General features: G+C 58.8%; 1 protein-coding gene across 1 annotated transcript in view; it reads left to right on the forward strand.

Annotated features, from left to right (window-relative positions):
• Positions 1 to 14,329, forward strand: part of QSOX1 (quiescin sulfhydryl oxidase 1) — a 34,880-nt gene extending 20,551 nt beyond the window's left edge. The window contains exons 7-12 of the mRNA XM_082701742.1: positions 1,333 to 1,467; positions 3,517 to 3,646; positions 5,717 to 5,839; positions 6,625 to 6,772; positions 10,159 to 10,338; positions 12,470 to 14,329. Coding sequence (XP_082557868.1) covers positions 1,333 to 1,467; positions 3,517 to 3,646; positions 5,717 to 5,839; positions 6,625 to 6,772; positions 10,159 to 10,338; positions 12,470 to 13,230 — 1,477 coding nt within the window. The 3' untranslated portion in view covers positions 13,231 to 14,329. The remainder of the gene's footprint in view (positions 1 to 1,332; positions 1,468 to 3,516; positions 3,647 to 5,716; positions 5,840 to 6,624; positions 6,773 to 10,158; positions 10,339 to 12,469) is intronic.
• Positions 14,330 to 14,596: the final 267 nt, after the last annotated feature.

A 14,596-nucleotide genomic window follows, 5' to 3' on the forward strand; every position in this document is an offset into this window, starting at 1 on the left:
CTGCGGGGCCATTAGCACCATCCCAGACGGAGGCCCGGCAGGGTGGCCCCTGGCCCTTGCCGGCCCCAGTGACCCACCAGCACTGGGCCAGCCTCACCAGGGAATTCCGCCGGGGGAGGGGAGCGTGGGCTGCCGAGGGACAGGGAGGGACAGACAGTGCCAGTCCTGGTGGGGAGAGGAGGCATTGTCTCCGCACTTGGAGCTGGTGGAGGGGAAAATTGTTTGTGACGACGCTGCTCCTGAGCCATCTGCTCGGCGATGAACATCGGGCTGGGACAGTGGAGTGGAAAGCGGTGCTTCCCGGTGCCAGCTCCCCTGGGGCGTCCCGTCGCGTGGCTGCTGGTCTTCACACTCTCCCTCCAGGCGGCCGTGACCAGGAGGTGTCGCCTGCCCTGAGGACTCTGTCAGAAGAGAGAAAGAAATCAAAAGGATTGTACAAGGACTGGAGAATTTAGCGTTGTTGTTATGACTACCTGTTTTTATTAAAAAATCAGGTATCAAACCCCCTTGATTTCCTTGGGGAGTTGGGCCACCTCTGGTACCTCAAAGCAAGCTCCTGAGTGGGCAGCCTCCTTTGGTCTCCGGCAAAGGTAGTCAGACCCAGGCCTCCCGTCCATGGGCAGAAGTAGCTCCGTCCCACAGCTGCTCCAGGGCAGGCTGAGGAATTCTCAGACCTGCCGCTTTTCCAGATGGGGCTTGGGCCTCAGATGGTGTCGGAGAGCCTTTCCACAGCATGAGGGGTGGATGGAAAGGCTAAAGTGAGGCCTGAGCGCCTTGGTTTGACCTCACTGAGGATGAGATGTAACCAGATTCACGTATTTCTTTTTTTTTTTTTAGTATTTTATTTATTTGACAGAGATCGACAGCAAGAGAGAGAACACAAGAGGGGAAGTGGGAGAGAGAGAAGCAGGCTCCCCTCTGAGCAGGGGGCCCGATGTGGGGCTCGATCCCAAGACCCTGGGATCAAGACCCAAGCAGAAGGCAGATGCTTAATGACTGAGCCACTCAGGTGCCCCAGATTCAAATATTTCTTAATAAACATTTCTGTCAACGGGTGCCTGGGTGGCGCAGTTGGTGAAGCATCCGACTCTTGGTTTTGGCTCAGGTCGTGATCTCAGGGTCATGGGATCGAGCCCCATGTCGGGCTCCACATTCAGCCCAGAGTCTGCTGGAGATTCTCTCCTCCTCCCTCTGTTCCTCCTCTTTAAAAAATAAATTAAAAAAATAAACACTTCTGTCAGCTGAGCCACCTGCCTCCTCTCCTGACATGATTTTGTCCTGGGGTCTCTTTCTCCATATCCACTGCCTCCCCTCTGGTTTCTTCCCTCACAGGCATGCGGAATCCAGGTCCTTCTACACCACTTACCTGAAGAGGTTCTCCAGGGCCCCCCGGGAGCCTGTCCCCACCAAGGTTGTGCCAACCACTGCTCACACAATAGCCCCCACTGTGTGGAAGGTCGCAGATCGGTAAGGCCACGCCCCCTTGCCTCCCCAGAGCCTCACCTCCAATCCCAGAGCCCCGGCCTCCATACCACACTCTGGTCCCTATCTTGAGCTTAGCACATGCCTTTCCAATCCCAGACCCCATGAAGGCTGGCCTTGGCCTTTGGGCTCTCCTGGCTGCTGACCACACACAGAAGAGTCATAGCTGTTGGGGTCAGCTGCAGACACCCAGGGGCCAGCCCTGTGTCTGCTGACTGTGGGAGGTGCCAGACAGTACTTGCTCGTGTAAGTGATGGAGTGAACACTTTCCAAAGCCCACATTCCTTAAACTTAACACGATTCAAGAGCAAGTGGGATCAGCTTGGAGGGATACCCTGTGGCCTTCTGACCAACTTCCCACCCGAGCAGCCATCTCTTCTGCAGACTTGTTTGAGTACCTGCTACCCACTAGGCACTGTAATTCAGACACACGCAGATATGCAGTCCCTTCCCCCAGAGTTTACAGCCCCTTCCAGGAAGTCACTGACCTCATCTGAATGCCTCCGGTGCTGGAGAGCTCACTACCTTCTGGGCTAGCCTGTATCTTTGTGCACAGACATAACCATGAGGAAGCCGCTTTTCTCTCCAAGGCCGCTTGGCTCTGCCCTTGCAGTAGAATTCCTGCTCGTTGGGCAGGAGATGGGGCTCTAAGCCTTTTAAGCTGGAACCCGGCGGTATGCCAAGGAGAAATGGCTGACCGGGCAGCCCAGAGCCGCATCGGGAAGGTGGCCTCCACAAGGAGACTGTATAAGAGAACTGAGGGAGAGGTCATCTGATTTCCAGAGGGTTTGCATCCCAACATGAAGGACTTGCAGGGTAGGAAGTGAGATGTTTAGTAAATTGGGTAAGAAAGAAACAGAGACCTAGACATGGGAACTGTCCTCATGGTCATTCACAGATGAGGATTCCCGTCATTCGAATTATAACAGTGGATGCTTACGGGCCTCGGGTGCCGAACTCTGTGCTGGGCACCTTCCATACCTTATCCCATAAGTCAGGGGCCACGTCTTGAGGCAGACCGCAAGAATGGAGAGGTACCAACCCAGGACACCCGGTGGGACCTAGAGAGGGCCCTTTGCCCTGAGGGTAGAGCACAGGGGTTTACAGTGCTGACCCCTTGAGTGACCCTGCTGGCTCCCTGCAGCGTTAGGAGGTAGGTGCGGCTGGAGTAACCAGTTCACTTTACAGGTGGGGTCGCTGAGGCCCAGAAGGGTGGACTGAGTTGCCTCACAAAACTGAGGCCAGAACCCAGGCCTCAGGAGGCAGGGGTAGAGAAGCAGCCACCGTGCCGAGTCCTTTCCTACAGAAGCCTGAGCCCAGACCCCGAGCCAGCAGGATGGGTGCAGGGTGAGGCAGCCAGCTTGGAGCCTGCAGCCTTTCCCCCGGGGCTGAGATGGCCCAAGAGGTGTGACCAGGAGCTTCACCCACTACCCAAAGCCTGGCAGCTATGAGGACCTGAGCCCCCAAATAAAGACACGCCAGTTGCCCTCCTAACCCTCAGCCCCCACCATGCCCTGCCTCGGAGGGCAGCCAGAGCCTTGGTCTTTCCAAGAGGGCCCAGCTTTCCAGAGCCACATTGTTTGGGTGCACCCATTGTTCTGTCTGTCCCTAGGGGCCTTTGTTCAGAACAGGGAGCAAAACTCAGCCTTCCACCAGCCACCTGATTAAAAGCACCTTCAGTGAGTCCCAGGAGAGGCCGGCCTTGAGCCTATGGAGGGGACCCCTACTTCGTGCTAGGAGTTGCTGAGTGGCTTGCCTTTCTGCTCTTATTCCTCTCAGCAGCCTTTCCTTGAGCAATTTATTGTTATAGTAAATCTGTTACAGTAAATGAGGAACTGTGGCTCAGAGAGATTAAGTAATATACTCAAGGTCACAGAGCTGGTTAGTGGCAGAGCCCAGTGCTAACTTACAGGACTCTGTGACCATCGGCAGTGGCCCTCCCCTTCCTTCGCTGTAGCCCTGGGTGCTCATCCCCAGCCGCCAGCCTGTGGTTAACGCCCCCCTCTCTCTCTCCACCGCCTTCTGGGTCCTCAGCTCCAAGATCTACATGGCTGACCTGGAATCCGCGCTGCACTACATCCTGCGGGTGGAAGTGGGCAAGTTCTCTGTGCTGGAGGGGCAGCGCCTGGTGGCCCTGAAAAAGTTCGTGGCCGTGCTGGCCCAGGTGAGCAGGGCCCCGGCCTCCCTTGTCTGCACCTCCCTTGGGAGCTCCTGATCTGGCTGGACACCTGGACCCACAGCGGTCCTGGTCCACTGCGGGCTGCTGCCCAGGGCTACTGGCTGGGTAGGGTAGGGCCAGATGCCCCGGAATGTTCCCCGCGGATTCTGCCTGGGTTCGCCACTATAGTCGAAGCATGGAGTGAGGCCGTGGTCACTGGGGAAGCGGGACCCGCGGATGCCACAGGGAAGGAAAGAGGCTTTTCTGCATCTCCTCTCTTCCTTCCAGTCACTGGTCATAGTGTGACCGGCTCCTTGGCCACCCCTTCCTTGTTCCTCTGTGGTTTCCAGCCGACATGGCTACTCTCTGCAGTGTAGCTCCTGCCTGTCAGGGATCTGCTGTGTGTCAGGCATTTAATCCTCTTGCCTTTGCACAATGGCAAGTGTTAGTCCCATTTCAGAGCCCCAGGGTGTTCAGGGGACTTGCCTCATGCCTCCCAGTGAGGAGATGTCAGGAGGACCTGGGCTGAGATCTCTGGCCCCAGAGCCCGTGGTCCTTTCTTTGCCACACAGCTTGCTCAGCTCCGTGAAGGTGAGATGCAGGCCCCCTTCCTTCGGCACCTGTCTCCTCCCTCCTCCCCACATCCTTCTGTCTGCTTCCAGATCCCTGGTTAGTGCTGCCCTACTTAAAACCCCAGGCTCCAGGCTGTGGAGGACCGCTGAGTCAGATGTGGGCTCCGGTCCCCTTTGCAGGCTGACTGCTGACACAGCCACCCTCGGTCCCCGGGTGCCAGGTCTGCGGGCAGCTGGGGCTACCTCTGGGGGTGATCTGTGCCTCCCCAGCAGGAACTGCCTGCCAGCCTCACCCCTGTCCTGGCCTTCAGGCCCATCTGGCTCCTCTGTGTGGCGCTGGTACAGCCTGAGGCCAGAGCCTTTGGTCCCTCCCCCAGGTCCCTGCTCTCTCCTAGAAGCAGCTGGAATGACTGGCCACTGGGTGGCGTGCGGTCACCAGCGTTTCTTGCTCGAGGCAGATGGTGACTCCCTGAAGTCCAGAGCCCCTAATTCATCCTTCCTCCTGACACCGGGGCATGAGGAGGAGGAAGGGTCCAAGTCAGGATGATGGGCGAAGGTCAGTGAGAAACGCTGACTTGAAGCTGTAAATTCATGTTGAGAGCCCAGAGGCCGGAGCGGGAGCGTGTCAGAGACCAGATTCTTCCACCCCCTTCTCCCTCAGGGCCAGTGGCCAGCCCTGGAGGTTTGATGGGAATCTGTAATGGCTTCCTCCGGGGACCGGATCCACTGGCAGGCTTTTCTGTTTCACGATCGTTCTCTGCTCTTTTTCTTCCACATGTTTCTCGGTGTCTTTGTCCTCCTGACCTGTGTCTTGGTGGTTTTTTATCTGACCCGCTCTGCTGGTGTCCGTCCCTTCTCCTGCCCCCTCCCCCGCCCGTGGGTGTGTGTTGTGTGTGTGTGCACGCACGCACATCTGTCCTCCTCCCTGGAGTCCTTGTGGTTTTAAAGTGCTGATACTAATCAGATTTCAGTTGACTTATTGTCAGAGTAGCTTTTCATGTTCCTCGGAGACTCTTGGGAGTTACCAGCAAGGTCTGGACCTTGGCTATAAGCCCCCGGGCCGCCTTGTCCCCACCAGCAGCCCATGGAATACAGATGAAAGGCTGTTGGCCAGCCTCGCCCGGCAGGCAGTCAGCTGGTCTGTCAGAAGATGGCCCACAGAGAGGACCCCGTGGCCCAGGTTCCCAGGCGCTCAGGTTCCTCCCAGGGGCGGTGTGCGGTCAGGGTCAGCCTGGAGAGAGGGAGGCCTGAGGGCTGAGCCTCACTTAGAGCCTCACTTAGAGCTCTGTCCTCTCCCCTCCCCTTCCCTCACCTGGCCAGGTGCCCTAGAGCAAAGGTAACGAAGAACCGCATTTGTGTCTGAGGAAGAATGTTTTCCTGGTGGCTTAGGAGCATTTCAGGAAACTGCCGCTCCTCACCTCTGTGTAACCCCCTCCCCTCTGTGGGACCGCGGAGCTCTGGGAATCGCTTTTCCCGCCCCAGCTTCTCCTTATGCCTCCCACAGCACTTCCCCGGCCAGCCCTTAGTCCAGAACTTCCTGCATTCCATAAATGACTGGCTCAAGAGGCAGCAGAGAAAGAAAATCCCCTACAGTTTCTTTAAAGCTGCCCTGGACAACCGGAAGGAGGTGAGTCTGGGGGCAACTGAAGACCTTCTCCCTGTCCTCAGTGACTGTGGGGGTAGAAGGGGTTAACCCTGTGGCCTCTGCCCTCCTTTGCCCACTTGCATCCCGGAAGGGGTCCAGGATCGCAGATGGGCCCTTCCAGCAGTCATGAATAAACCGCTACTTACTGAGCCGTCTGCATGCACATCTCATCTCATCTTCCCAGCATGGGCGGAAGGTAGCTCTTATCCCCATTTAGCAGATGGAGAAGCTGAGGTTAAGAGAGGTTAAGTAACTCTCTAAGATCATCAAGCCCGCAGGTGGTTGGGCCGGGATTTAAGACCGAGCGTGAGCAAGTTTGTCGCTGGAGCTGCCAGCAGCCACATCGGGCCCCTCACAAGGCCCGTCTGGCCCTCTCTGGAGGCACCTGTCCGGGTTCCTGTGCTTCCGCTCTGTGCAGAGCTGGCCCAGTGCAGCCAGCAGAGACGCCCCGCTGTACAAGTGTGTTGGATGCCAAAGCTCGAAGGGGCCTCAGAGGCCAAACCCCTCATTTTACAGATGGGGAAGTTGAGGCTAGAATAGGGATGTGACTCAGTCTGCGTCACAGCTTTTCAAAATCTGCTGCTCCTTTGATGGGCGTAGCCGGTGGAAGGGAGGTGCCACCTTCCCAGTGGTGAATTGGGGAGGGACTTCATCCGTCTCAGGGCTGTGTGCTGACCTTCGAGTCTCCCGGAAGCTTCTCTCCTCTCACCGCCCATCCCATTCTCCTTCTTCCCCATATACGCGCTCGGGCACGTGTGTGTTCTCAGGGCACGGTCATCGCCGAGAAGGTGAACTGGGTTGGCTGCCAGGGGAGTGAGCCACATTTCCGGGGCTTTCCCTGCTCCCTGTGGATCCTCTTCCATTTCCTGACGGTGCAAGCAGCTCGGCACAATTTCGACCACTCACAAGAGACAGGTGAGCCCAAGGCCTGTGCCCCTTGCCCGGCCCGGCCCGGCCCTCCACAGGCTTCGTGTCGCAGGCCCAGAGGTAGCTGATTCTGCATTTGCAGCTGGCCACGTGTGCTCAGCCCAGACCGGGGACGGGGAGGACTGGGAGCGGCCACCCATAACTGTCCCCAGCCCCAGGGTGGCAACCCTGTGCCACCTCGGGGGTGTAAGATTCTTTCTGGCTTTCTTGGAGCCATAAGCTTGCTTTATTTCTAGAACTTGGTGATAAATTTGTGGTTCTATTTCTTATACTCCTATAAAACTAGGAATTTTGTCTGTTTCAGTCTACATGGCTGATACTACATACTTTGAACAATTTTGTTTGTTTGTTTCCCACGGAAAAAATCATTCTTTTTTTTTTTTTTTTTTTTTTTTAGAGAGGGAATTTGCAAGCTGGGGAGTGAGAGGGTCAGAGGAGAGGGAGAGAGAGAACCTTAAGCAGACGGAGCTGAATGGGGTCTCTGTCTCACAACCCTGAGATGAAATCAAGTTGGATACTTAACCAACTGAGCCACCCAAGCGCCCCTGAAAAATCGTTTTCTAAGGAAGGCTGGGGAAACACACTGCCCCTTGTGCCCTATGCCCTCCTCAAACCATCTGGCTGCCCTCTGCCGCTCACTCTGCCTTATACCTTTACCTCACGACCAAAGGGTAGGCGTCCAGTTCAGTCCCCACTGACTAAGGGTTAGATCACCGGGGTCAGCCTGGAGGAGGTGTCGGTGAGCCAGAAAGCACCCCGCTCTCTGGGGGCAAGGGGCAGGGGGCAGAGAGCTGCTGTGCAGTGGGCCAAGGCTCTGAGCTGGGGAGGGGCTGTGCAGTGAGGAGTGGCAGGGGGAGGTGAGCTGGAGCGGATGGAGGAGCAGGAGCTGAGCGAGGGAGGAGGGAGAGCATCCCAGTAGAAGCAGAGGGGATTAGAGGACCAGTCCGTCAGCCCCGGGGTTGGGTCCCGTGGTGCACAAGCCAGGAAGTCCCTGCCTCAGGGGACAGCATTGCAGGGGCCAGAGACAGGCAGTAACCTTACAGGTACCTCATCTGGGTAGGGTGATGAGTGTCCTGAAGAAGACGCATTAGGGGGCTGGAGGAGGGACGAAGGAGGGGGCCTCATGGCTCCGGGAGGCTTCCCTGAGGAGGTGGCCCTGCGCAGACCCCCGGCTGGAAGAGAGGTTTCCAGGCTGCCCCGACAAAGTGCTACACACGGGGGTGCTTTCCCAAGAGAAACTTATTTTCTCCCAGTTCCTGAGGCTGGCGGTCCAGTGCCAGGAGGGTCGGTATCTGCCGGGACCTCTCCTTGGCTTGTAGACGGCCGTCTCCTCCCTGAGCGTTCGTGGGGTCTTCACTGCGTGTGTGCCATGTCCAGGTTGCCTCTTCTTATAAGGACACCGGTCCTGTGGCTTAGAGCCCACCCTCGTGACCTCATTTGACCTTAATTGTTTCTTTAGACTCTTTGTCCAAATACAGTCACTTTCTGACGTGTGTGACGTGTGAGTGCGGGTGGACACAGTATGGCCCGTGACACAGGCCAAGGAGTAGCAGGTGCCAAGAACAAATCTGGTGTGTTTGCAGCCCCAAAAGGAGGCCAGTGGCAGAGCCCAGTGTGGGGGAGGTTGGGGGTGTGCGGGCCTGGCGGTCTCAGCGGAGGAGTGGTTGGGATTTCCCGGTCAGCGCCGTGCGATGCCTCTGGACGGGTGCTTAGAGACCGCTGGGTGGACGGCGGGCTGCTTCTGGCAGGAGTGGAACGCACCCCGGAGAGGCGGTAGCAGCCCAGGCCAGAGCAGTAGGTGGTGTGTAGAGGAAGTGGTCAGATTTGGGAGTGTTTGAAAGTGGTGCTGGAGGAGCCGTGGCCGACTGGACAGAGAGCATATGCAGGAGCCACGACCCAGCATGGACCCCAGAGCCGTTGGGCCTGAGCAGCTGGTGGACGATGGTTCTATGAGCCGAGAGATGGGAGGGCATAGACAGTGGGGGGCTCCGTGGTCTGTGCCCGCTAGCTGTGTGAACGGAGTCGTACACCTTGTGGGCAGTAGCATGGCGGGTGATAGGCAAAGCCTCGGGACCAGGCGGGCAGAGGATGGCGCGGAGGCCTGGGCTCTGTGGTGTGCAGCCTCTGGGGCCCTGCCGAGGAGCAGGAGCCAGCGAAGGGGGCGGAGAAGGAGCAGCTACTGCAATTTCCAAATACCATGTCGGAAGAAGGAGGTGTAGGTGGCCGGGCAGGGGCCACAGTCCTGCGGTGGGGGGGGAGGGGGGTGGTGGCTGCCAGGCCCGGAGCTCTCTGGCAGGTGTGGTTGCGGTGGGGCAGCAGCGAGAAGGGCCTGGCTAGAAGGGGTGAAGAGAGACTAAGAGGCCAGAAATTGGAGATAACGGGGCAGGCTCTGGGGTCAGAGAGGGGATGTCTTTATTGCAGTTGTCTTTACTGGTCCTGTTAAGGGAGAAATCAATGACGTGCCAACAAAAGAATATATATGTACAGCGGTGAAGTCCTGAGGAAGCCAGAAGGGGTGAGGTTCCAGAGCACAGGGTGGGGGTAGGGGAGACAGCTGCGGGGCCGTGGCGGCTGGGCCGGGAGAAGGCAGCACTGAGGAGGCCCAGGAGGTGGGAGGTGAGACCTGGCCTTCGGGGCTGCTCACGTCACCAGGAGTGATGTGGTGGGGAGTGGCCGTGAGCAGGACACGGAGCGGGGCGGGGAGTCCCAGAGAATCAGGGGGTGGGAGGTGTGGGACCGTGAGTTTGGTTTTGAGGGGCTGGGGTCCCGCAACAGGACAGTTGGACAGCAGCCCACAGCAGGGAGGGTCCTGCTGCCACCCCTGGCCTGACGAATAAGGCGTGTGGAAGACAAAAGGGTTTAAGAGACACATGTTTCGGGGAGCCCAGGGTCAGGGCAAGGAGGTGAGGGGAGTATTCAAAGGTGCGTGCTGACGCCAAGCCGGGGGCCCCGTGGGAGAGAGTGGGAGGCAAGGGGCGATGGAGACAAAGCGGGGGATGTGCCGAGCCGGATCCAGGGGGACCCCTGAGGCAGTGCCTGAGGGAACAGGAAGCCTAAAGGCGCAGGAGGGGTGCGGGGCGGGTGCTCCAGACGGCTCTCCAAGAGCCTCAGTGTCCTTCTGGTGAGTTTGGGTTTTATCCCGAGTATCGGTCGGTGACAGGGACCAGGACGAGTGGCAGAGAAAGGAAACGGATTTAGGACTTTGGGAGGTGATGGGGTCAACTCTAAAGTGACCCCTGGAAGGCGGCCGGGTGTGCAAGGAGACTGCGGGCCCTTCCTCAGAAGGTGGGCCCGCGGCAGGCGCAGTGGTGGGGCTGGCGGGCACAGGCGGCCCGTGAGCCCCTGTGACAGGCACAGCCCTCTCCTGCCCGCAGCCAAGGCCCAGGAGGTCCTCCAGGCCATCCGCAGCTACGTGCGCTTCTTCTTCGGCTGCCGAGACTGCGCCAACCACTTCGAGCAGATGGCAGCCGCCTCCATGCACCGGGTGGAGAGTCTGAACAGCGCCGTGCTCTGGCTCTGGTCCAGCCACAACAAGGTCAACAATCGCCTCGCCGGTAAGGAAGGGCCCCCTCCAAGGCCAGAGTCACCCACAGAGGGAGAGGGAGGTAGGGGGTTTGGGGACCTGGACCAAAGGTAGGAGGTGGGACACTCATTGCCCCTGAGGTAACACCCCGTGTTTCACTGTGCACAGAGCCCTTCCGCATGCTCTGCCTGCGCTGCTGAGGTAGGGCAGTGTCTTGGACCCATTTTCCAGGTGAGGAAGTTGAGGCTTTGACACTCTAGGACTGTAGGACTGTGGTCTTCCAATGCCACTGCTCCCTCGTTCCCCTGCACCAGAGCCCCCTTCTTGGAACTCTTGGGGTCCCTCTCTTCCTCTGCCTGTTGTCTCCTTCCTTACTCACACCATCAGGGAGGAGAGAGCTGGGCTTTTCCACCCACTAGAAAGGGTCTAGCAATGAAATGTGCTGGAAAGGAAAGACCACATCCTGCCTCGGAAAAATGGACCAGTTCCCATAGGGGGAGGCCTTGTTTTCTGAGGGTCCCCACTTCCAGCGTTTTCTGTTCCCCAGGCACAGGAGTCTGATGTGTCCAACAGGCAGAAGCATCAGACTCCAGAGTGACAAGAAGCGGGTGGGGAGAGGGCCATCTGTAGCTGGGAGCCCAGGCTTATCTGCGGGGAGAGGGGAGAGCATGTGGCCGACTGACCCCCTCCCGCCCAGCCGTAGGAGGTTAAAGGAGCTGAATGGAGCAGGTGGCAGTTCAGGCTGCCGTCTCCTGGGGCCTCCTGGTGGGCTTTGAAAGGAAGCCTGTCTCTCTTCTCACCCCTTCGTTCCCTGCCGCCCCCCACCGCCACATGCTCCCTTTGACCCTCCAGCCTTGTGACCTTAGCAGGCTCCCTGCTTCCCCGGGGACCCAGCTGCTGCTGGAGGCTCGATCTGGGGCTTCTCCTGGAGGGGCCCCAAAGAAGCCAGAAGCCTGACCTCTGCAGTGGGGTCCTTCCAGATCACACTAGGGAGCGGGCTCACTTGGCAAGGCTGGTCACTACTGCTTCTCATGATACCCTTGGAATCTACTCGATGTCCCCACCCCAAAATAACCATTCGGACTTTGACTTCACTTGCCACTACTTCCATTCTGGCCAGCACCTTTCTCTGCCCTTGTGCAATCCTGTAGGAGAGGTGCCTCCTCCAAGAGAGCTGGGCGGGTGGATGTGCCCGGGTGACCCTGGGCGGGAGCTAGCGGCAGCCCCGCTGGAGACTCTGCCCGCTCTGTCAGCCGTCGGTAACGGCCTGACTCTCCCAAGTGCCCTCCTCCCCCCCCAGGCCCCCCAGGCCCCCCTATGCTCCCCCTTGGAAGTCCCTCTCGCCCCCCCCCAGCAGGAAATCCCACTGACTCCTACCCCCAGGGCTGCTGTGGCATAAAGGAGAACTCCTGTGGAATGACCATGTGCCACAAACTCTTGTTTTAAAACATTTTCCGGGGCACCTGGGTGGCTCAGTCGGTTAAGTGTCTGCCTTCAGCTCAGGTCATGATCTCAGGGTGGTCCGGGAATCAAGTCCGGCGTCTGGTTGCTGCTTCTCCCTCTGCAGCTCCCCATTCTGGTGCTCGCTCACTCTCTCTCTGTGAAGTAAATAAAATCTTCAAAACACACACACACACATTTTCCCCTTAAGTTACAAAAGTAAGGAAGTGGCAGCAGGGAGCCGCTGTCCGTCCCTAGGAGGCTATGGTGGCTGCGGGGTAGGAGTCCTCTGGCCAGAGCGGCCCCAGCACTGCTGTTGGGCTCCACGGACCCTGGGCTAGGTTTTTGTTTTTGGTTTTGTTTTTGTTTTTTTTAAGATTTTATTCATTTATTTGACAGAGAGAGAGATCACAAGTAGGCAGAGAGGCAGGCAGAGAGAGAGGAGGAAGCAGGTTCCCTGCTCAGCAGAGAGCCCGATGAGGGGCTTGATCCCAGGACCCTGAGATCATGACCTGAGCCGAAGGCAGAGGCTTAACCCACTGAGCTACCCAGGTGCCCCTCTGGGCTAGGTTTTACAGGGCTTCCCGCCCACACATCATTTCCAAGGGCAGTGGGGCACCCTTCTAGCTGATGAGAAAGCGAGCGTTCTGAGGAGGAATGAGGTCTGGGCTCCGAGGTGGGCTGAGGGCTCACCGCCCCTCCATGTGTATTTCCCTCCCCAGGGGCCGCCAGCGAGGACCCCCACTTCCCCAAGGTGCAGTGGCCGCCCCGTGAGCTCTGTGCTGCCTGCCACAACGAACTGCGGGGGACGGCTGTGTGGGACCTGAACAATACTCTGCGATTTCTCAAGACCCACTTCTCACCCGGCAATGTGGTCCTGGACACGCATTCCTCTCGGCCGGGGCCCCGGATGGTCGCCCAGAGGACGGCGGCCAGAAATGTCACTCTGAGTCCTGCGAAGGCGGCAGTCGTGGTGGGCCTGGGGACAGAGTCCCCCGGAACCGCTGTTCCTGATATTGTCGTAGAGAGACTCAGGGCGAGTCAGCCCCAGGATGTGCTCATTGGCTTCGGGGCTACCACGGCCGAGCCAGAGCGGGGGTCCCCCAAGCACGTAGCGGAGCTTCAGAGGGATGAGGCGGAGCAGCCCGAGGGGCGGCAGCACGTGAGCAGGCGAGACACTGGAGCCACGCTGCTGGAGGAGTTCCTGGCCGAGAAGAGCCAACCCAGAGCCCCTTCGGAGCTGCGGCGAGTGGGCCGCAGCTCCAAGCAGCTGGCCAGCATCCCTGAGGGGGAGCCAGAGGCGGGGCCCATGCGGGGCCAGGGCCAGTGGCTGCAGGTGCTGGAGGGGAACTTCTCCCACCTGGACATCAGCCTCTGTGTGGGGCTCTACTCCCTGTCTTTCATGGGCCTCCTGGCTGTCTACACCTACTTCCGGGCCAGGATGAGGGCGCTGAAGGGCCATGTTGGCCACCCCGCAGCCTGAACCATTCAACTTGGGGAAGGGGCAGGGCCGGGAGCCGCCACTTGTGGTGCTCTCCCAGCCCCTGCTCCTCTCCCCTCTCCCCGTGTTCCTTGTCCAGGGAAATCCAGAGAAACCAGGTGCTCCAATGGACCTCCTGGGGCCTTCTGGGAAGGAATGTTCCATAGACATGAAAGCATGCATAGGGCTTGTGTTCATCTGACAGCGCAGGGGAGGGCAGTGTTGGGCAGAGGGGTTGGGAGGCTTAGCACCAAATTCCTCTCTTTTACCTTATTTGAAGTCCCTCCTTGTTCTCGTTGAAGCTTCCGTGTCTCCAGTTGGTCTTGGCCCTAAAAACTGGGGCAAGCCAAGGCCAAAGATCCCCGGGTTCCCCTTCCAGAGGAGAGTTTCCAGCCTAGTGGGCTAGAGCCAAACTCCTCACTGTATTCCCGAGCTCCATCCATCCCGCTCCCTTCCAGATGCAAAGAGGCCTTTGTGCCAGAGAAGGAAGGACTGCCCCTGGCCCTCTGTGGCCTGTGTGTCCTCCAGCCCCTCGGATCTCCAGGGTGGGGGAGGGGATGGTCTGGAAGCTTCTGAGAGTCCTGCTGGTCTCCCAGGTGAGGCCTGGGGTCAGGGTTGGAAGGAGGAGAGCTTCTGGGTCCTTCCCCAGAGCTCCGCTGCTGGCGCTGGTGTGGGCTTGGACGGGTGAGGGCCGCGGGGCTGGGTGGTGAGCTTAGCGGGACCTGAGAGGGGCTAGCGGGGGACTTAGGGATGGGGGCTGGTGTCTTTAGTGCCTTGGCTCTGGGCTTAGCTGTGAGGGGAGAGGGACGCTTCAGGGAAAAGACTGGTTGCTTCAAATGCGCTTTGGCTCCTCCCCAGCGGACTCCACCCCTATTGGAGCTGGGTCTGCTGTCTTCTGATTTTGGCCTCCAAAACAGATGTTAGTCTCTGAATGCGGAGGGCGCTGGAGTAAGAGGGGGGTATCCTCTCTCCTGAAGGTCCACCTCCCGTCGTGTAGAGGTTCAAAGGGTCAGCGGGGAAGGTGGCTCCGTACACATGCTTGATTCCCACTCTGCCCCACTGCTTGGGAAGGTTGTGGAATAAATTATTTTTGTTAAAGCAAGCCCTGGTGTGTTCTTTAAGTTGCTGTTTGGAGACCTTGAGTCCAGAATGCACAGAATCCAGCGTCTGTGGGAATCCAGCCGAACGTGCTGGCCCTTGGCTCACGGAGCTCCCACCCTGCAGGGGACAAGGTGCCCTGGCCCTCCTCCACGGTCCCCAGAGCCCTCCGGCCCCAAGCCCCTTCCATCTCCAGGGGTGCCAGGGGACAGAGCTTGGTGAGGTCTTCTGCCGCTGCCTCCTGTTCCCCCAGCCTTCCTGGAGTTCCGGT

Source organism: Mustela nivalis (assembly GCF_964662115.1).
Source record: "Mustela nivalis genome assembly, chromosome: 16".
Taxonomy (NCBI): Eukaryota; Metazoa; Chordata; class Mammalia; order Carnivora; family Mustelidae; genus Mustela; species Mustela nivalis.